This window comes from Hemitrygon akajei, unplaced genomic scaffold, assembly GCF_048418815.1.
Source record: "Hemitrygon akajei unplaced genomic scaffold, sHemAka1.3 Scf000105, whole genome shotgun sequence".
Lineage (NCBI taxonomy): Eukaryota > Metazoa > Chordata > Chondrichthyes > Myliobatiformes > Dasyatidae > Hemitrygon > Hemitrygon akajei.
In genome coordinates this window covers 264382-287019 of record NW_027331991.1, presented here as the reverse complement: position 1 = coordinate 287019, position 22638 = coordinate 264382, and the positions used below count along the sequence as shown (strand labels likewise).

Below are 22638 nucleotides of genomic sequence, written 5' to 3'. Positions count from 1 at the left end.
GACCTGCTGTGTTCCATCAGCATTTTGTGTGTTTTGTTTGAATTTCCAGTATCTGCATATTTCCTCGTGTTTGCTCTTTAAAATAAACTAGAGGGAGATATTGCAATTCTTAAGTGGTGTGCATATGTCTCAGAATTTACGCCGAATAAATTTGATGCTAGATTTAAGGACTGGACAGCTAAAGGAATAACAATTCTTGGCAATATAATGAAAGAACAAACACTATTCAGTTTTGAAATGCTTAAAGAGAAACACTTATTAGAAAAAACAACTCTTTTATTGGAATTTACAGATGTGACAATATGTTAAAGGGATGGTTAAAAATGTAACCAAGGCAAGTACATGTTTGATAGAGCAGTTTAGAAAAGCATATAATTAAGATAACGGTAGTAGAATCATTTCAAGCGTGTATAAGGGTTTGTCAAATCTTAAAACACATTCGACTTGATACATTAAACAAAATGGGAGAAGGAAGGAGGCATAATTATATCTGAGGAAGAATGGACAATGATATGGAGGTATCAATGGAAGTGTACCAGTTCACTGAAATGGAGGGAGTTTAGATGGAAAAACTTGATAAGATATTTTATTACACCCTCTCAGAAATCCCATTATGATAGTAACCTCCCTGTTTGCTGGAGAAATTGTAGAAATCAAAATGCAACCCATTATCATATTTTCTGGGAATGCCCCATTATCAAAGACTATTGGAGGGGGCAGAATGCCATATGACATCTTTAAATGTGAAATACTCTTAGAAAGTAAAACCATATATTTTGGGTGTATACCTCAAGAATCGTTGAAAAGAGATAAATATTTAATGAATATACTGTTGGTGGCTAGTGAAAAGACTCTTACTAGGAAATGGTTATCACAGGAGAGCCCAACTTTAAATGCATGGATGAACATTACAACGGACATTTACAAAATGGAGAAGATAACAGCATCTGTTAATCATAAGCTGGAACAATTTGATTCATACTGGGAAATACGGTTTAACTACATAACTCCTCATAGGCCTGATTTTATCCTCACAAATCAATGAATATGTCGTAAAAAAAAAAGATAGGGGAATTATTTCCCTAATAAAGTGAGCAGCAAATTAGGTATGTCATTTACAGTAGGCCCTCACTGACATCGTCAGCATTATTTGTGATACAGTGTTACATATTTATTTATTTACTTTGACTCTCAGCGGGTACAGGTAGGTAAACAGGGACCTGGGGTCTCCTTTTCTTATAGCCAATTTGCCGAACTGGACAATCCTAAATAGCAGATGATACAGGAATGGGTGATGTGTTTTTTTTTAAATTGCAGACAAGTCTTGTTGGACAAACACTTGATCAGACACGACTGCATTCTTCAAAGTTACATGGTACATGCTGATATATTGGCTATCAGATTGTTGGTGATGTACCAGAGGGAATGTTGCCACTTGTTAGAAGGTTGATGCGTCCTTTTTTTTCATTTTCCTTCACAGAACCAAACTGTGGGATTGCAGAACTCTTGGCAAAATGGGATGATTTCAGACTGTTCCAACTGACGAACTTTTATCGAGACAGACTTGAGCAGGCAATGGAAGGAGGGGTGCATGGAGTCAGCTCGGCACTGACATACACAAGACATTTCAATGGACGGGAACACCGGGTAAGTGAGTTTGGGATATTAGGTCTACAGTACTAAAGAACTATATCAGTAGTTTTAAAATATCTATTGAAAAGAACACAGCTGCTTGATGTGTTCATGTTCTAAATCGGAGAAGGTGAATGTTTATTCTATGAAACTAGAACTTACAAAGTTTGATTGGAATAGTTGATTGTTTGTGGACAATGGGGCAGGGGCCATAAGCAATTAGAAGCCTTTTAAAGATGTAATTGATAGAGTTCACGGTCTGTACAGAGGTTGATAGCAGTAAGGAATCCAGGATGATGAGGAATATTGAAACCCGGGCTAGGAAAACAAAGGAAAAGTGGATCAGGTACATTAAATTGGGATCAAGTGAATCCCTCGAGGAGGAATATGGCCACCAGAGAGCAAACAGAGATGGGTGAGGTCTTTAAATGAATATCTCTCCTGTGGATGAAGGCATGAAGACTTCGGAACAAGGAAAACTAAATGCTGATAGTTTGCATTATAGTGGAGCAAATGCGGAATGTCTTGAGAGGTATGAAGGTAAATAAATATCTAGGGCTTGACTGCCGTGGCAGCCTAGGGAAGAAGCTGCAGGAATATTAACAGAAATATTTGCATCACATTTAGCCACTGTGTGGGTTTGTAGCCTGAAGAGTATCTTTATTGTGTTGGAGTGACAAAGAAAAACCTGGGACTATAGGCCCTCAATCTTACAACTGTCCAGTTAAGTCACTGGAGAGAATTCTGTCAGATGAGATGTCGGCACATTTGGAAATACAGGTATTGATTAGAGGTAGGCAGCATGGTTTTCTGCAATGGGAGATCTTGTTTTGGAACTTGATTGGGTTGTTTGATAAGGTGACAAAGAAAGATGTTGAGGCCAGAGCAGCAGATGTGATTTACATAGACTTTTATAAGATTCTACATAGTCGCTGCTCTGGAAGGTTAGGCGGCATGGAATCTAGGGAAAACATGCTAAGTGGAGTCCTATTGCCTTGAGGGTAGAAGCTTTGTTTTTGGACTGGAGGCCTATTGCATGTGCCTTGTATTAATATTGGGCCATTGTTCTTTGATGCACATTAATGTCTTGGCTAACAATCTGGAAGGTATGATTACAGAGTTTGCAAATTCGTATAATGAACAACACAGTAGTGTAGGCTATATAAAAAAAAAAGTATGGTCGGAACTGGATCTGCTGAATAAGTAGCCCAAGGACCAGTACATGGTTCACTGAATGTAGAGTCATACATACGGGTTGGTAAAGAAAGCTTTTGGCATGCTGGTCTCTCAGAGTCTGTGACGGAGCATAAAATGTTGGGCGGTCATTGTGCTTTCTTGCAAGATTCAGTTTTTGTCACCTTTTTATAAGAGAGAAGTTATTCAACTGGAAAGAGTGCAAAAAAATTTTAGTAGTGTGTTGTAGGTATTTGAGGGACTGACTTGTATGGAGAGGTTGGACAGGCTGGGACGTTGTAATGTGGAACCAAGTTCACGGGTTTGAAAAGTGGAACAGAAAACACTGACTATGAATTAACACATTAATTATTTACTGTCTTTACAAACAGTAAGAGATTAGACCAAACATTTAATTCTACAGGTTGCACAAACGGCAAAACTAAATATTCATTAAAAACAGATTCTTAGCTAAGAGTGCGCATGGGCTCACCGAAGTCTGGAGCATACTTTTCCAATGCTTCTTCAGCACTGCTTGTGACATCAAGGCCCTGTTGATGAAAGAAAAGAGACCTAGCCTCTTGCATGTACTATTCTTTTACCCCTGAGATGTCTGAAACTGGACACTGGTAGTGGCACACAAGGCAGCCAATGGGAAAGAGCTGCTGCAGACTTCAAATGGGTCAATTGGAGACCGGCACAGCCGAAGCAGCTTTCAACCGACTAATAAACCCACTCCCACATGACAGTTAATGCGTTGGAGTGTCGGCAACTGAGGTGTATATCTTACCAAGGTATATAAAATCATGAGTGGCATAGAGGAATTTTCTTACACGGAGTCCAGTATTCATGTGAAATGAGCTGCCCGAGGAAGTAGTTGGAACAGGTAGAATAACAACTTCCAACAGACAGTTGTACAGATAGATGGACTGGAAAACTGTCAAAGGTAATGACCCATACGTTGATAAATGGGGCTAGTTTGATCTGCATGAAGCAGTTGATCTGAAAGCCTGTTGCCATGCTATGTAACTGATTCTGATTCTGTCATTGAAGGACTTGACAGAATGTCAGATTTCAGAATCATCAGATGTTGAGGAAGAAAATTGAACAACCAGGAAATAAGTGGATACAACTACAAACAGTGTCAATTGAGTATGTGAAACAAATGAGTTCATGTGTCCAGGCCATTGTCTGCTATATGGCAGGCAGGAGTGGTTGAACGTTAATAGATTGGCTTCAAAATAGAATGGTTTATTTAGGGGTGGGACAACCTGAGAGTGTCACAAGGTGAGACTTCAGGAAATTGGAGAGAATCTGGTACATCAAATGGACAATCACGTGAACATAGAAATCTAATCACTTGAGCATTTCTATGATGAGAATTGAATTTCTTACATCTTTCACATACGAGTAAAACTCTTTGCGTTGTCTCCGTCTAAATGTGCAATTTATAGTAACTTTTAATAAATAGCATTTACAACACGACAGTCGATAGCATGGAGATACAAGTTTATCAGTGTGAATTATTAACTTTTGGCCCATTCTTTTATTCTGTGTTACCATTTCCTGGATGGTAGCAGCTGGAATAGTTTGTGGTTGGGTGACTTGGGTCCTTAATGATCCGTCGGGCCCATTTTTACACACTAGTCTTTGTAAATGTCCTGAAAAGTGGAAAGTTCACATCTACAGATGCACTGGGCTGTCCACACCACTCTCTGCAGGGTCCTACAATTAAGTAAGTAGAGTTCCCATACCAGGCAGTGATGCAGCCAGTGAAGATACTCTCAGTTGTGCCCCTGTATAAAGTCCTTGGGGTTCGGGGCACATACCAAACTCTTCAAATGTCTCAGGTGAAAGAGGCGCTGTTGTGCATTTTTCACAATACTGCCGGTATGTACAGACCACGTGAGATCCTCGGTGATGCGTATGCCGTGAAAATTAAAGCTGTTCGCTTTCTCAACCCAGATCCATTGATGTCAATAGGGGTTAGCTTGTCTCAATTTCCCCTGTAGTTCAGAAACAACTCCTTTGTTTTTGTGACAATGAGGGAGAAGTTGTTTTCTTGACACCACTGTGTTGGAGTGATGACTTCTTCTTTGTAGGCTGCCTCAGTTTTATTTGAGATAAGGTTAATCAATGGCGTATCGTCAGCAAATCAGAAGTTTGGAGCTGTGGGTGGCGACACAGTCATGGGTATACAGAGAGTAAAGGAGGGGGCATAGTACACAGCCCTGAGGAGATTCTCTCCTGTTGTGAATTGCGCTCATGTTTTGGATCAGAATTCCACATTTCTGTTTCAATTTAAACAGGTCAATCACCGACAGTAATTATTCTTATAACATTTAGAGGTTTGCAGCCAAGGGAGGCTACAATGTCCATTATTGTGCTTTTCTCCAAGAATATACAGCCCATGAGATGTGAACCAGATACAAGACTGCTCACTGGATCCTAAATAGCAGGAGATTTCCTTACTATTCTCTGTGAGAATCTGTCAGTCTGCTCCTTAACACGTTCACTGTTCTTCACAGAAAGTCACCGAGCTCGCTGATAAGCGAGAACGAGCAGAGAGTTCCAATCTCCTCCTGAACCTGGTGATAGAGAAAGGTTCTGAAGCCCAAAGGGTAATGTGGGAAACCTTTGTGAAAATGAGGAATAGCATCCCCAAGTTGGACAAAGTGCTGAAGGAAATCCAGGAATATGGTGAGATAAATCAGAACTTAAACTATACTATACCAGATATACATGTTAACAACAACTGTGTAGAGACTTAACTTAATTTTTTGAAATAATTTAAATAGGTTTTGATCCATACGATCACCTAAAGATCAACCAAGGTTTACCCATTGTTCCCAGAAGCTTGAAAGGTAAGGAATGAAGTGTCTTTCTAATGATAACTCAGATAGTTTCCTGTGTAATAAAATGACCAGATGGATGAAGAAAATAATGACACTAGAACACAATAGACTGATAAATGAAAAGTCTCAGTCTAAGAGTAGCTTTTGCAGAATGTCACAAATAAAGAGTGAGTCAGAAATTAGGACAAGGACTGCACTGCTTTGGTGCCTATTGCTAGAAACCGTATCATAGCTACTCCCATTCAAACGAAAGAAGGAAATTAGAGAAGCGCAGGAGGTAGGATCAGGGAACAGTGAAAGTGTTAGAATTCTGTGTGGCTGTGCTACATCATATTGGCAAGGAAGTTCTCGGAGCCATAAACAGCACAAAGCATGATTAAATTCAAAGGTGTTGGTTTGCATCCTAGTGCATGTCATTCAGCACTGGATGGATTTATGAACAAGGTGGGGTGCAGATTAATACATAGGGTCCATAGTTTTGGGAGTTTAATGCCTGTGGATGTTGGAATACCAGCACATGAAAAGTAAGCAGTGGTTGAAAATTCAGACTTTTGCGCCTAATCAATTACTCGTTATTATAATAAGATGTAAGGGAAAAAGACAGGATTAGTGTGCGGGTGTGAGTGAAGGAACATCAGTACAATGACTGTGGGACCCTTCCTGTGATTTACATTCCTTGTCTGGTCTCCTGACTTGGTGCCATTTCCCACGTCTTGATTTATTAATTTCCGGAAATCATTCAGTCTGTACTTTGAAAGAATACAATGAATGAGCCGCAATAGCACTTAGGTAGAGCATTTCAATGTTCAACTGACTATCACCCAGTGGCACGTAAATCCATAGTAATTATGTGTTTTGAGAGGCTGGTGTTGAAGCACATCTGGTTCTGTCTCAGTGGCGACTTGGATCCGCTTCAATTCGCCTACCAAAGCAACAGGCCCAGAACAGATCAGAATCAGAATCAGACTTTAATCGCCAAGTACCTATGCACATACAAGGAATTTACTTCCTTGGATGCCATCTCATTGGCTCCTCACGCACTCCTGGAACATCTGGATGGCAAAAACGCATATATCAGGATGCTCTTTATTGATTACAACTCAGCATTTAAAACACATCCCATCAAAACTAATTAGTAAACTCCAAGACCTGTGCCTCAATATCCCCTTGTGCAATTGGATCCTGGATTTCCTCATTTGTTGACATCAGTCAGGTCTGATTGACAAAATCATCTTCACAATCTCCATCAACAGAAGATCACCCCCGGAATGCGTATGGAGGCCACTGCTCTATTCACTTTATAACTATCACTGTGGCTAAGTACAACTCTAATACCATATACAAGTTTGTTGATAACACCATTGTTGTGGGTTGTATCAAAGGGGGTGATGAATCAGGAGGGAGATTGTAAACTTGTTTGAGTGGTGTAATAACAACAACCTCTCAATCATTGTTAATAAGACCAAGACTGTGAACTTCAGAAGAAAACCAGAAGTCCATGAGCCATGAATCATCAGAGGATCAGAGGTGAAGAGGGTCAGCAATGTTAAATTCTTGGGTGTCACTCTCAGAGGCCCTGTCCTGGACCCATCATATAAATATTATTACGAAGAAAGCATGACAGCACCTCTACTTCCTCAGGAGTCTTCGGTGGTTTGGCAAGTCATCAAAGACCTTGGCAAATGTCTATAGATTTGTGGTGGAAAGTATGCTGACTAGCTGCGTTACAGAACATCAATTGCTCTGAGCAAAAAATAAACAAACAGATCTCCAATTAGGAAACAAGTTAGGGCAAGTGATTGAAGTGTGTGTAGAGGAACACTTTGGGTCTAGTAATCATAACACCATTAGTTTAAACTTGGTCATGGATAAAGATAGATCTGGTCCTCAGGTTGAGGTGCTAAACTGGAAAAAAGCCAAATTTGAAGAAATGAGAAAGGATCTAAAGAGCGTGGTTTGGGACAGGTTGTTATCTGGCAAGGATGTGATTAGTAAGCGGAAGGCCTTCAAAGGTGAAATTTTGAGAGTGCAGAGTTTGTATATTCCTGTCAGGATTAAAGGCAAAGTGAATAAGAATAAGGAAGTTTTGTTTTTGAGGAAAATTGGAAATCTGATAAGAAGAAAGATATATGACTGGTATAGGCAACAAGGAGCGAATAAGGTGCCTGAGGAGTATAAAAAGTGCAAGAAAATACTTAAGAAAGAAATCAGAAGTGCTAAATGAAAACATGAAGTTGCTTAAGCAATCAAGGTGAAGGATAATCCTAAGAGCTTCTACAGGTATATTAAGAGTGACAGGATAGTAAGGGGCAAAATAGGTCCTCTTGAAGATTAGAGTGATCGGCTTTGTATGGAACCAAGTGAAATGGGGGAGATCATAAATGGCAAACACGAGAAAATCTGCAGATGCTGGAAATTCAAACAACACACACAAAATGCTGGTGGAACACAGCAGGTGAAGGGTCTCGGCCCGAAACGTCGACAGTGCTTCTCCTTATAGTTGCTGCCTGGCCTGCTGTGTTCCACCAGCATTTTGTGTGTGTTGTTGTGAGATCTTAAATGGTTTTTTTTGCATCTGTATTTACTAAGGAAACTGGCAAGAAGTCTATGGAAATAAGGCAAACAAGTAGAAAAGTTATGGAAGCTATACAGATTGAAGAGGAGGAGGTGCTTGCTGCCTTGAGGCAAATCAGAGCAGATAAATCCCCAGGACCAGACAGAGTATTACCTCAGACCTTGAAGGAGACTAGCGTTGAAATTACAGGGGTCCTGGAAGATACGTGTGAGGTGCTGGAGGATTGGAGAATAGCCCATGTTGTTCCGTTGTTTAAAAAAAAAGCTCTAAAAGTAATCCGGGAAATGATAGGCCAGTAAATTTGACCTCAGTAGTAGGTAAATTTATCAGAAGGAGTACTGAGAGATGAGATCTACAAGTATTTGGATAGACAGAAGATTATTAGGGAGTGTCAACATGGCTTTGTGTGTCGTAGTTCGTGTTTAACCAATCTATTAGAGTTTATTGAGGAGGTTACCAGGAAACTGGATGAGTAGAAGGCAGTGGATGTCGTCTACATGGACTTCAGTAAGGACTTTGATAAGGTCCCACATAGAAGGTTAGTTAGGAAATTTCAGTCACTAGGTGTACATGGTCAGGTAGTAAATTGGATTGGACTTTGGCTCAATGTTACAAGGTACGTGGCAGTGGAACAAACCCAAGTTCTGAAGATGGGCGTAGCCGAGTCGGGAGGCGTTACAGTCATAGTGAGCATGGAATGGGTGCCAAGGGAGTCTTTACCTGGAGTCTTGGTTCAGGAACGATGCTGGACTAGAACTGATAGTCCTAAGAACCATGAAACGAGGTTACTCATCCACGAGTCAACCAGCGAACTGGCAGCTCCTTGTTGTGTACACAGGATTCTTATACTGCATTTGCTGATGGAAAGCAGGTGTTTGTAGTTAGTGGAACTGGAGAATGATTGGAAACTAAATGAGGTGATTGAGGCCCAATTCCTGAGGAAGATAGCCAGGTGCCAGAAGGGACCGTGACACTCAGTTGGAGAAGCCAGAGAGTGGTAGTGGAGGATTGCTTCCCTGACTGGAGGCCTGTGACTAGTGGTGTGCCACAGGGATCAGTGCTGGGTCCATTGTTATTTGTCATCTATATCAATGATCTGGATGATAATGTGGTAAATTGGATCAACAAATTTACTAATGATACAAAGACTGGAGATCTAGTGGACAGTGTGGAAGGTTTTCAAAGCTTGCAGAGGGATTTGGACCAGCTGGAAAAATGGGCTGACAGAGGGCAGATGGAGTTTAATGCAGACACGTGTGAGGTATTGCACTTTGTAAGGACAAACCAAGGTAGAACATACAAGGTAAATGTTACGACACTGAGGAGTGCAGTAGAGCAGAGGGATCTGGGAATACAGATACAAAATTCCCTAAAAATGGTGTCACAGGTAGATAGGGCCATAAAGGGAGTTTCTGGTACATTGTCCTTTATAAATCAAAGTACTGAGCATAAGAGTTGGAATGTTATGGTGAGGTTGTATAAGACATTGGTGAGGTCGAACTTGGAGTATTGTGTGCAGTTTTGGTCACTGAATTACAGGAAGGATACTAATAAGGTTGAAACAGTGCAGAGAGGGTTTACAAGGATGTTGCCGGGACTTGAGAAACTGAGTTACAGAGAAAGGTTGAATAGGTTAGCACTTTATTCCCTAGAGCGTAGAAGAATGAGGGGAGATTTGATAGAGGTGTATAAAATTATGATGGGTATAGATAGAGTGAATGCAAGCAGGCATTTTCCACTGAGGCTAGGGGAGAAAGAAACCAGAGGAAATGGGTGAAGGGGGAAAAATTAAAGGGAACATGAGGGGGAGCTTCTTCACACAGAGAGTGGTGGGAGTGTGGAATGAGCTGCCAGTTGAAGTGGTGAATGTGGGCTCACTTTTAACATTTAAGAAAAACTTGGGCAGATACATGGATGAGAGGCATATGGAAGTATGTGGTCTAAGTGCAGGTCAGTGGGTCTAGGCTGAAAGATGGTTTGGCACAGCCAAAGGCCAAAAGGCCTGTTTCGGTGCTGTAAATGTCCATGGTTCTAGTGGTGGATTTGCATGCTGCATTTTGCTAGTCCTGTGTGACCAATGTTATCCACCGTTCACTGAGAAGTACCTGAGCCCTCTGCACTGCTGCTGGGATCTGATCAAAAGGTTAAAAAATGCAGTACTGAAAGTAGCACACACAATATGCTGGAAGAACTCAGCAGGCTAGCCTCAAACGTGCTCTACATGTTGTATCTCAGTGCATGAAGTATAAGAAATAATGTGGATGATCTTTTTGCATTATTAGAGATTGTCAGGTATGATATTGTGGCCATCTTTGAATCATGGTTGAAGGATGGTTGTAGTAGAGAGCTGAATGTATTGGAGGGATAGGAAGGTAGCCAGAATGGGTGGCATGGCTCTGCTGGTAAAGAATGGCATCAAATCGGTAGAAAGGTGTGACATAGGATTGGAAGATGTTGAATCCCTGTGGGTTGAGTTTAAAAAAAAACACCTGCAAGAATATAAGGACCCTGATGGCAGTTATATACAGGCCTCCCAACAGTAGCTGGGATGTGAACAACAGATTACAATGGGAAATAGAAAAGGTGTGTCAAAGGAGTAATGATATGCGGGTCATGGGAAATTTCAACATGCAAATTGATTGGGGAAGATCAGGTAATGCATTTCTAGAGTGAGTTTGTTGAATGGACATGAGATAGCTTTTTAGAGCAGTTTGTCATTGAGTCTACCAGGGGTTCAGCTATATTGAATTGGGTGTTAAGTAATGAACCAGAGGCAGTTAGGGGGCTTAAGATAAGAAAAAAAGATCCCTTAGGAGCCAGTGATCACAATATATTTGAGGTTAACTTGAAATTTGATAGAGAGAAAGTAAAGAATGATGTAGCAGTAATTCAGTGAAGTAAAAGAAATTGCAGTGGTATGAGAGAGGAGTTGGACAAAATAAAATAAACAGCAATGATGTGAGTTTCTGGAAAGAAAGAGGACGGTGCAGGGTAATGTATTCCAAAAACAAAGAAATACTCAAAAGACAAAATAGTACAACCGTGGCTGACAAGGTAAATCAAAGCTAATGTAAAAGCAAAAGAGAGGGCAAAGAGAATTGGGAAGCTTTTAAAAACCCAGAGACAGCAAGTAAAAGAGTCATTAGGAGGGAGAAGACAATACGAAAGCAAGCTAGCAAACAATATCTAAGTGGACAGTAAAAGCTTTTTCAAGTATGTAAAAAATAAAAGAGAAATGAGAGCGGATGGATATAGGACCTCTAGAAAATGAGGGCTGGGGAACTAATGACAGGGGGACATGGAGATGGTAGATGAACTAAATGATTATTTTGCATCAGTCTTCACTGGAATATGTTGTGATTTTTTAAATTTCACAGCAGCGATACAATGACAAAAAAGAAACAACAATAAAAAAAGTAGTGATTTAGTGGTGATGGGTTAATGTCCATTAGAAATCAGATGACAGAGGGGAATCACTGAAGTGGGTAAACATGGAAGTGTGTGTAATAATTAGAGTTCCATCAACAGCAAAGGAAAAAGGCAAATGTTTCAATGTTATCAGTAAAGAAAAGCCCATCAATGATGATGATGATGTCGACTCAGGCCTGAGAGGCCAACGTTGGGCATTTTCATGCCTTACAAGGCGCGGAACGAAAGTGTGGCGCGCCACTCCTCATACAGAAATTTTGCTGTATTTTTCTTTATTTATGAGGTCGGGTTGCGAGCTCAACACTCAACCTGGCATGGATGGAAAGCATACTCGGGAACGGCCCAACTGGATTCGGACCCGAGAACTTTCGTTCCGGAGTCCGGTGCTGAAGTCACTGCACCACCAGCCAACAAAAGCCCATTGTTAGAGTCTACACAACAGAGGATAAGTGTGTACAACAGTCCTTAGATGAAGCAGGTTTAGAGAAGCTGAGCTTGCAGTAGAGACTACAAAACTTTTACTGCATAATCTGGTTTCACAATATTCCTGCCCTAAATAAAATAATGTGCATTCCTGTGTTTAATTTGGAAGGAGATGGGTGGCTATTAGATTATTAATTAACAGCTAAACCTGAGATGGCAGCAGCAATAAGATCTGATCTGAGAATCTGGTAAACTTTGTGACATGAACTCACTTAAGGTCAGCATGGCTGTGTTCGGCTTCACTGGCTTCTTCCTCACATCATACAGGACCAGCCTTTAGATACAAAAACAATACATGATGTACAGTTACTGCCAAAACATTTCACCACTTGACAGGATTTGTATTTCCAATTCAAATTGAAAATGAGCCAAAATCAATTTGTTATCAGAGACTTCCATTGCATTAAATTTGTTTTATTTTTTTTTTGGAAGTAATGCAAAAAGTAAAATCACTGTTGCTTCTCACTTTTAGTCCACAACCAGCTCCTTTGCTTTTGTGACATTGAGGGAGAGGTTGTTTTCTTGACACCACTGTGTTAGAGTGATGACTTCTTCTCTGTAGGTGGCCTTGTTAATATTTGAGACTAGGACAGTCAGTGCAGTGTCGTCAGTAAATTTAATTAGTAGATTGCAGTTGTAGGTGGCAATGCAGTCATGAGTATACAGAGAGTAAAGGAGGGTCCTAGTATTCAGGCCATAGGGGCACCTGTGTTGAAGGGTAGAGGCGAGGGAAGTCCAGGATCCAGCTGCACAAGGTAAGGTGAAGGCCGAGTTCTGAGCTGTTTGTCCAGCATGGAGGGAATTATAGTGTTGACGTAAGCATTCTAATTCTCCAGATGTGTAAGGACAATGTGTAGAGCTGTGGCTATTGCGTCATCTGTTGATCGGTTGTGTCGGTAGGCAAACTGTTGGGGTTCCAGTGTGGGTGGCAGCATGCTACGGTTGCAGTCCATGACCAGCCTCTCAAAGCATTTGCTTATTATTGAGGTGTGTGCGACAGGATACTAGTCGTTCAGACATGTTACATTGTTCTTTTTAGCTACAAGGACAATGGTGGATGTTTTGAAGTAGGAGGGCACTCTACGCTGGAAGAGGCAGAGATTAAACATTTTTGTAAACACACCTGCTAGTTGTGCTGTGCACGACCTCATTACCCACCCTGGGATGCCGTCCAGTCCCGCGGCCTTGCGACTGTCCACCCGTTGGAAACACCTGCGAACTTCAGTCTCAGAGATGACCAAACTGTAGGTCTCCTCAGGAACTCTGTGTTGGCAACATCAAATCGAGTGTAAAAAATATTTAGCTCATCTGGGAGAGTGACAGCGACATTGGAAACTGCACTGCGTTTATCTTTGAAGTTAGAGAAGGTGTGCAGATCTTGCCATAAGCTGCGTGTGTTGTTGGTGGAAAGTTGTGTCTGGATCTTGTCCCTGTATTGTTACTTCTCTGCCTTGATAACAGAGATTGTAGCTGTATTTCCTGAGCTCCTGCTAATTACCGGCAATGTAAGCTTTGTGTCGCGCTTTAAGTGCTGCTGGGACGGAGCTGTTGATTCATGGTTTCTGGTCTGGATAGACCCTGACCAATTAGGAGCAAGAGCTGCTCTTGCTCAGATCTGCTCTGCTCTTCAATTAGATCAGGGCTGATTTGGCCGTGAAGTCAGCTTCATGCCCCTGCCTATTCCCTATAACCCTTAGTTCACTTACTAAGTAAAAATGTGTTTCCGTCTTAGATATATTTGCTGAGGTAGCCTCTACTGTTTGCCTAGGTAGAAAATTCCTAAGATTTGCTACTTTCCAGGGAAAAGCAACTGCTCCTAAATCTACCTTTGCACATCTTAAGGCTATGTTTCGTAGTTCTAGTCTCCCATACGTGGAAACAATGCTAAATCCTCATCTCTGGAAAGCCTCTTCTGCATCCCTGCAAAGCTATTATATCATTTTTCAAGTAAGGAGACTAGAACTGCATGCAATACCCTAAATATGACCTCACCAGGACCCTGTTCTTAAATTCCATCCATCTAGCAATGACAGCTATAATAATGGTCAGGGAGGTCACTGCCTCAAAAACTCTCCAATCAAGAATTTAAAGTAATTTGACAGGGGGATGGGAATCTGAATGATGGAGCAGAGGAAGGGGAAAACAGAACTAAATCTAAGATAGTGACCAGTACGGATGTCAGGAAGAACAGGCAGGTGATGGGCAAATTTGCAGCCATTGGGACGAGTTGCAGTGCAATAAAGTTGCAGTGCAATCAATGCAAAAAGTACCAAATACTGGACTTAAGGTGTTATACTTAAATGCACACAGCATAAGGAATAAGGTGGATGATCTTGTTGTACAGTTACAGATTGGCAGGTATGATATTGTGGCCATCACTGAGACGTGGTTAAAGGATGCACGTCTCTGGGAGCTGAGAGTCCAAGGATACACAGTGTATTGGAAGGATAGGCAGGTAGGTAGAGGGGGTGGCGTGGCTTTATTGGTAAGAAATTATATTAAATCATTAGACAGAGGTGAGAGAAGATTGGAAGGTGCAGAATCTTTATGGGTTGAGCTAAGAAATCGCAGGGGTAAAAGGACCCTGATGGCAGTTATATACAATCCTCCAAACAGCTGCAGTGAGGTGGACCACAAATTACAACAGGAAATAGAAAAGGCTTGCCAGAAGGGCAGTGTTAGGTTAATTGTGGAGGATTTTAACATGCGAGTGGATTGGGAAGATCAGTTCGGCACTGGATCTCAAGAGAGAGAATTTGTAGAATGTCTACGAGATGGCTTTTTAGAACAGGTTGTTGTTGAGCCCACTAGGGGATCAGCTGTACTGGATTGGGTATTGTGTAATGAACCAGAAGTTATTAGAGAGATGGAAGTGAAGGAACCCTTAGGAGGCAGTGATCACAACATGATTGAGTTCACCGTGAAATTTGAGGAAGAGAAGCTGAAATCCAATGTGTCGGTATTTCAGTGGAGTAAAGGAAATTACAGTGGCATGAGAGAGGAACTGGCCATGGTTGACTGGAAAGGGACACTAGCGGGAGGATGGCAGAGCAGCAGTGGCTGGAGTTTATGTGAGAAGTGAGGAAGGTGCAAGACAGATACATTCCAAAGAAGAAGAAATTTTCGAATGGGAAAAGGATGCAACCGTGGCTGACAAGAGAAGTCAAAGCCAAAGTAAAAGCAAAGCAGAGGGCCTAAAAGGAAGCAAAATTAGTGGGAAGACAGAGGATTGGGAAGTTTTTAAGAGCTTACAAAAGGAAACTAAGAAGGTCATTGAGGGAAAAGATGAACTGTGAAAGGACGCTAGCAAATAATATCAGAGGATACTAGAAGCTTTTACAAGTATAGTATATAAAGAGTAAAAGACAGGTGAGAGTAGATATAGGACCGACAGTAAATGATGCTGCAGAAATTGTAATGGGAAATAAGGAGATGGCGGAGAAATTGAACGAGTATTTTGCATCCATCTTCACTGAGGAAGACATCAGCAGTATACTGGACACTCAAGGGTGTCAGGGAAGAGAAATGTGCTCAGTCACAATTACGACAGAGAACGTACTCAGGAAATGGAATAGTCTAAGGGTAGATAAATATCTCGGACAAGATGGGATGCTCCCTTGTGTTCTGAAGGAAGTAGCTATGCAGACCGTGGAGGTATTAGCAATGATCTTTCAAAAGTCAATAGATTCTGGCCTAGTTCTGGAGGACTGGAAGATTGCAAATGTCACACTGCTATTGAAGAAGGGGGCAAGAAAGCAAAAAGGAAATTATAGACCTGTTAGCTTGATATTAGTGGTTGGGAAGTTGTTGGAGTCGATTGTCAAGGATGAGGTTACGGAGTACCTGGAGGCATATGACAAGATAGGCAGAACTCAGCATGGTTTCCTTAAAGGAAAATCCTGCCTGACAAACCTAGTGCAATTTTTTGAGAAAATTACAAGTAGGTTGGACAAGGGAGATCCAGTGAATGTTGTGTATTTAGATTTTCAGAAAGCCTTTGTCAAGGTGCTTAACATGAGGCTGCTAAACAAGATAAGAGCCCAAGGAATTATGGGAAAGTTACATACATGGATAGAGTGTTGGTTGATTGGCAGGAAACAGAGAGTGGGAATAAAGGGATCCCATTCTGGTTGGCTGCTGGTTACCAGTGGTGTTCCACAGGGGTCCGTGTTGGGGCCGCTTCTTTTTACGTTGTTTATCATCGATTTGTATTATGGAATAAATGGCTTTGTGGCTAAGTTTGCTGATGATACAAAGATAGGTGGAGGGGCCGGTAGTGCTGAGGAAACAGAGAGTCTGCAGATAGATTTGGATAGATTGGGAGAATGGGCAAAGAAATGGCAATTGAAATACAATGTTGGAAAGTGTATGGTCATGCACTTTGATGGAAGAAATAAACAGGCAGGGAATTATTTAAATGGGGAGAGAATTCTAAGTTCTGAGATGCAACGGGACTTGGCAGTCCACGTGCAGGATACCCTTAAGGTTAACCTCCAGGTTGAGTCGGTGGTGAAGAAGGCTAGTGCAATGTTGAATTCATTTCGAGAGGAATAGAATACAAGAGCAGGGATGTGATGTTGAGGCTCTATAAGGCACTGGTAAGACCTCACTTGGAATACTTTGTGCAGTTTTGGGCTCCTTATTTAAGAAAGGATGTGCTGACATTGGAAAGGATTCAGAGAAGATTCACTAGAATGATTCTGGGAATGAGAGGGTTAACATATGAGGAACGTTTGACTGCTCTTGGACTGTACTCCCTGAGGTTTAGAGTAATGAGGGGGGCTTCACAGAAGCATCTCGAATATTAAAAGGCATGGACAGAGTGGATGTGGCAAAGTTGTTTCCCATGGTGGGGGAGTCTAGGACGAGAGGGCATGACTTGTGGATTGAAGGGCGCCCATTCAGAACAGAGTTGAGAAGAAATTTTTTTAGCCAGAGGGTGGTGAATCTGTGGAATTTGTTGCCACGGGCGGCAGTGGAGGCCAAGTCATTGGGTGTATTTAAAGCAGAGATTGATAGGTATCTGAGTAGCCAGGGCCTCAAAGGTTATGGTGAGAAGGTGGGTTAGTGGACTAACTGGGAGAATGGATCAGCTTATGATAAAATGGCGGAGCAGATTCAATGGGCCAAATAGTCGACTTCTGCTCCTTTGTCTTATGGTCTAAGAGATATAAAACCTGAGTTGGTTCATTGCCTAGTACTAGATCAAGTATGGCCTCGCCACTTGACAGCCTGTGTGCAGGATACATCAGCAATCCTTATTGTACTCACTGAAGAAATTCCACCCCATTTTCATGGTGCCTATCAATATTAGGTGATTCAAAGTCACTAACTGGAACAATCATATATTTTGCACGTTTCCAACATCTGCCTCCTGATCTGCTCCTCAGTGTCTCTGCTGTTCGGAGTGGTGGATGGTGGTGGTATACAATACTCCAAAGAGAATGATTATTCCTTTCCTGTTTCTGACAAACTACTTCCATGATGTCCTCCACTGTGGCCGCTGTGATACTATCCCTGATTAGCAATGCCACTCCCACCTCTTTTACCTCTCTTCCTGTCCCCTTTGAAACATATAAACCTCAGATAATACAGCAGCCATTCCTACAATGCTTTGATTCCATGTACTGACTCACGATGTTCAATACATCACATTTGTTCCTATTATATCTTGTGTTAAAATACATGCATCTCAACCCAGCCAACTGATTGCAGTTATGCCCTACCCACTGCATATCCTTGCTCAGTATGGCTACACACACCGTAAGACATAAGAGCAGAACTAGGCCATTGAGATTATCGAGTCTGCACTGCTATTGCATTATGGCTGACTCAACCGCATACATCTGCTTTCTCGCCATATCCTTAGTTGCCTTGCCTAATCAGGATACAATGAACTTCTGCCTTAAACATACACACAGACTTGGCCTCCACCACAGTCTGTGGCAGAGCATTCCAAATATTCACTACTCTCTGGCTAAAAAAAAAAATGCCTCTGTTTGAAAGGGTCACCCCTCGATTTTGAGGCTGTGTCCTGTAGTTCTGGATACCACCACCTCTCCTCATCCACCCAATTTAGTCCTTTCAACATTTGGTAGGTTTTAATGAGATCCCCCTGTATTCTTCTAAATTTCAGAGACCACAGTACCTAAACTCATATGTTAACCGCTTCGTTTCCAGAATCATCCTTGTGGACCTCCCCTGGACACCCTCCAGTGATGACACATCCTTTCTGAGATATTGAGCCCAAAACTGTTGACAATACACCATGTGGCCTGACTGGTACTTTATAAAGCCTCAGCATTATTTCATTGCTTTTATATTCTATTCCCCTGGAAATGAATGGGAATATTGCATTTGCCTTCTTTAAAACAGACTCAACCCGTAAATTAACCTTATAAGTGTCTTGCAAAAGGTCTCCTAAGTCTCTCTGCACCCCTGATATTTGAACTTTCCTCCATTTAGAGAATAGTCTGCACTTTTGTTCCTTTTACCAAAATGAATTATCATACATTTCCCAACACTTTTGACCAGTTCTTCTAATTTGTCTAAGTCCTGCTGCAACCTCATTCCTGCTTCCCGTATCTAACTTTACACCTTCTCTCCTATCCTCTGGACTATCATTCTGGTACTCATCACCATACCAAACTAGCTTAAACCCTCCCCAACAGCTCTAGCAAATCTGCCCACAATGATATTTGTCCTCATCAAGTTCAGGTGTTAACTGTCCTTATATGCCCTCAAAGCTGTCCTGTAAATTTGTCAAGCATGCCTTTCCCTTCCCAAGTCCATGTTGTGTCTGCCTGACAGAACAGTTTCAATGCCAATGTATTCCTATTTTTTTCTGAGAATTGGCTGAAAGTTGTTTTCCTGACTACAGAATTTTAGCTAGTTGTTGTAGTTAGTTATTTGTTTCTATATCTGTTTTTATACAGTGGTGTAACATTCCCTGTCTACCAATTCATTGGGACCCACTCAGTGTCCAGAGAAATTTGATAAATTATTACAAAAGCCTTAACTGTAGTAGCTAAATAACTTGATTATATAACAACAGGCTAATAATAATAAGCTCTGAAGGCATAAAAAAATGCTTCAAGCTATCTTTAAGGAAATATGGTGGTATGTCAAGGTAGAAATTCATTCCATCATGCAGAAACAACATCCACATTGCCCATAAATTTACATGGTCCATTTCGAACATGTCTCTGCATTTTCTGGATCTCTATAACTCATTTCTGGAGGTGGTCTTTCCACTGATATACTTTATAAACCTACCGAGTCACACGGCTGTCTTGACTGTACCTTCTCCCAGTTCTCCTGTCTCTGACATATCTGTTCTAAGAATGAGGCTTTTCATTCAAGAATAACTGGGACATCCCCCTTCTTCAACCAAGTTTTCCCTTTCTTTACCATAGATACTGCCTTCTCCCACATCTTCTTCATTTCCCGGGTATTCACTCTCATCTCATCTTCCCACTACCAGAACAGGGAAATAATTCCCCTTGTCCTTGCCTTTGATGCCATGAGTCTCTGCATCTGGCATATCATTCTCCTCTACCTCCACCATCTTCAATGTGATCCTACCAATAAACAGATCTCACTCACCCCCTGCAACCCCCTCCACTTTCCACAGATATCATTGCCTGCCTGACTTACTAGTTCCACTCATCCACAGATCTTCCTCCTGGCACTTAATCCTGAAAGCAGGAAATGCTCTAGCCCTACCTCTATACCTTCTCCCTCACCACCTTTCACAGCCCTAGTTGGGCCTTCAGATCATGGACCACTTCACCTGAGAGGATTTTCACGTCATCTACTATATCCAGGGCAATCACCTCTACATTGGGACACCTCTTTGCTGAACACGTTCACTCTGCCATAAATTGCAGGTTTTACTCATGGTCACCCATTATAATTCCACTTCCTTTTCCCATTCCTACATCTTGGAGGAGCAACACATCGTGTTCCATCTGGATGGCCTCAAACCTAATGACATGAATATCAATTTCTCTAACTCTTCCCCCCCCCCCATCACTTTCTCTTTCCCATTCCTCATTCTGGCTTCTTCTCACCCCTTCACACCTAATCTACCGTTCACTTCCCTCTGGTGCCCCAGCTGCTTCCCTTTTTTCCCATGGCCTACTCTCCCCTCCTGTCAGATTCCCCTTCCTTCAGCCATTTCCCTCTTCAACCTATCAATTCCCAGATTACCATTTCATTTTTCTTCCCCATATCGCTCTAGCTTCCCTCTCAGCTGGCTTCACATATCACTAGCCAACTTACAATTCTTCCACTTCTACCACCTTCTTGTTCTGGCTTCTACCTCTTCATTTCCAGTCTTTATAAAGGGGTTTGACCCAAAACTTTGAATGTTTATTTCTATCCATAGATGCTGGCTGACCTGCTCAGCTCCTCCAATATTTTGTGTTTTCTCTGGATTGCCAGCATCTGCAGAATCTTCTGTGTTCATCATTTATTTCAGTACCCTATGATGCATTCCATTAGGATCAGGAGACGTCTTCCTATAGGCCAACTCGTTTGCTCAACTACAACAGTGATTGAATTAAGGTCCTCACCTCCCATCACATCCATAACATCTTTTATTTCTGACATGTTCTCCACTGCAAAGATCAGTATAAATTTTTCATTCAATGTCTTAATCATTCCCAAATTCCTCAATGTTAATTACTCCTTCTCATCTTACTTTTACTTTAGTCCCCTTTTTTTACTTGATATAATTATTTTTCAAAACCTTTTACGTTTGTGTTTATTATTTGTTTGCAAGTTTCATAATCTACCCTTAGTGCTTGTTTTATGGTTGCGCTTTTCCAATCTTCAAGTTCTTGGCAGATTCGCATGGATGAGGTTTTGGTTTTATGCCTTCCTTTGTTTTCTTGGTTAAACAAGGCTGTCTCGCTACATCATCACTGTTCTTTTAAATGGAAGCGGCATGTCTTGGGTTGTGAAAGTCCAGAATGATTGTGCAGCTTCTGAAGCTGACCTCACTGGTTGGGAACATTGTGTTCATAATGGAACTGTCTGTGTCTACAATGCTCTGCAGTCTCTTGCAATCCTATACATTGGAGCATCCATATGAGACTGTGATGCTACAAGTAAGAATGTTTTACACCAAGAGTCAATATAAATTTATAAGTCTTTGGTAACATAGCAAATCACAAGTTCCTTATGAAGCAGAGCCATTGCTGTGCCACTTTTGTGAATGCATAATAAAATATATTACATAATGCATGATAATGGCTGCTATCAAGAATCAGACTTGCTGAATGTCTACAAATACAGCAGTGCTATTTGTAGTTTCAGAAGCAATAAACCTGAGGAAATGCCTTGTGACACCAAAAGCTACTGTTGACAATTTGTCTACGCCATTAATTTCTAACGAGGGCGGTTATGTGTCCTAAAGGGGCATTAGGGAAATAGAAGTCATAATGGGGCAATCGAGATTCTTTTTTGGAGTGGGAGGCGGTAACTGACAGCCTAACTGGAGGCTTGAGACTTGATGAACCGTTAGTAGCACTGGCACTCCAATAAGAAGGATGAGGTAGGGGACACAGGAGGAACCATAGCTGTGCATGCGATGAGTAATCAGCCTATCAATGCATCTGAAACTCAAGAATCTCTGCCAATCATACCAACCAAACTGACGTTATTGGGAATGCATAAATTAGCAAGCAGTGTTCCGAACAATTTGCCTTGACTCACGGTACGGTATGAGTTCATGCAATTTAACAGTTGGTATGTCAAGTACACATTCTCAACCTTCTCAACTGATCTACGGAAAACGGGTCAGGAAATGATACAGCAATGGCTGGAGCAAAATGGCGAAATAGAGCTAGTGAACTTTCAAACCCTGAGGATTCCTCTGGAAGGGTTCAAAGCAGACTTGGCTTCATATGTGCAATCAAGAAGCATTTTGGGTAATAAGAGACACTACATGATTAATCAATCGGAATAGTATAATGTTAGCTTGCCAACACAAGCTCCATCCTGGCTAACATTCAGATTCCAATTGGAATCCTTGTCAACATAATTTTCGCTCTTGTAATTGTCTTAATCTTTGTCTTGCCATTCCTTTGCGTGCCTCTACCATCGTACCACCCTTGTGAACACGCTGCCATCGGCAACATGAAATTGGAAATATGGAAGGGAAACATTGGGAGAAGAATGCTCTCACAGTTTTCCTGCATGGCAAGTACAGCACTCTCTTTCACAGTGATTTGTAAAAGTATTGCTTGCACTAGTAGTCACTGAAGAAGAATTTTAAGAGCCTATTCAAGAATATGAACAATCTGGAAATTCCAATCCAGGTAATTATCCCATTTCTTTGCAAAGTTGAAGAACAGGAAGAAAGCTTGCAAGAAGAAATTATTCAAATTCTGAATGATGAAGGAAAAATGCTTGTGAAAAATGTCAGCTTTCGTGATATGTGGCTATACTGTCATATGAACTTTCCTGGTCTTTAGAGAAGAGCCA

The 22638-nt window shown here is 41.4% G+C and overlaps 1 protein-coding gene across 1 annotated transcript in view; it reads left to right on the top strand.

Moving 5' to 3' along the window:
* LOC140723239 (NACHT, LRR and PYD domains-containing protein 12-like) overlaps positions 1 to 22638 on the top strand; it is a 177275-nt gene that overhangs the window by 68435 nt on the left and 86202 nt on the right. Inside the window, exons 5-8 of the mRNA XM_073037838.1 lie at positions 1481 to 1647; positions 5334 to 5505; positions 5604 to 5669; positions 22312 to 22353. Of these exons, the coding sequence (XP_072893939.1) occupies positions 1481 to 1647; positions 5334 to 5505; positions 5604 to 5669; positions 22312 to 22353 (447 nt within the window). The remainder of the gene's footprint in view (positions 1 to 1480; positions 1648 to 5333; positions 5506 to 5603; positions 5670 to 22311; positions 22354 to 22638) is intronic.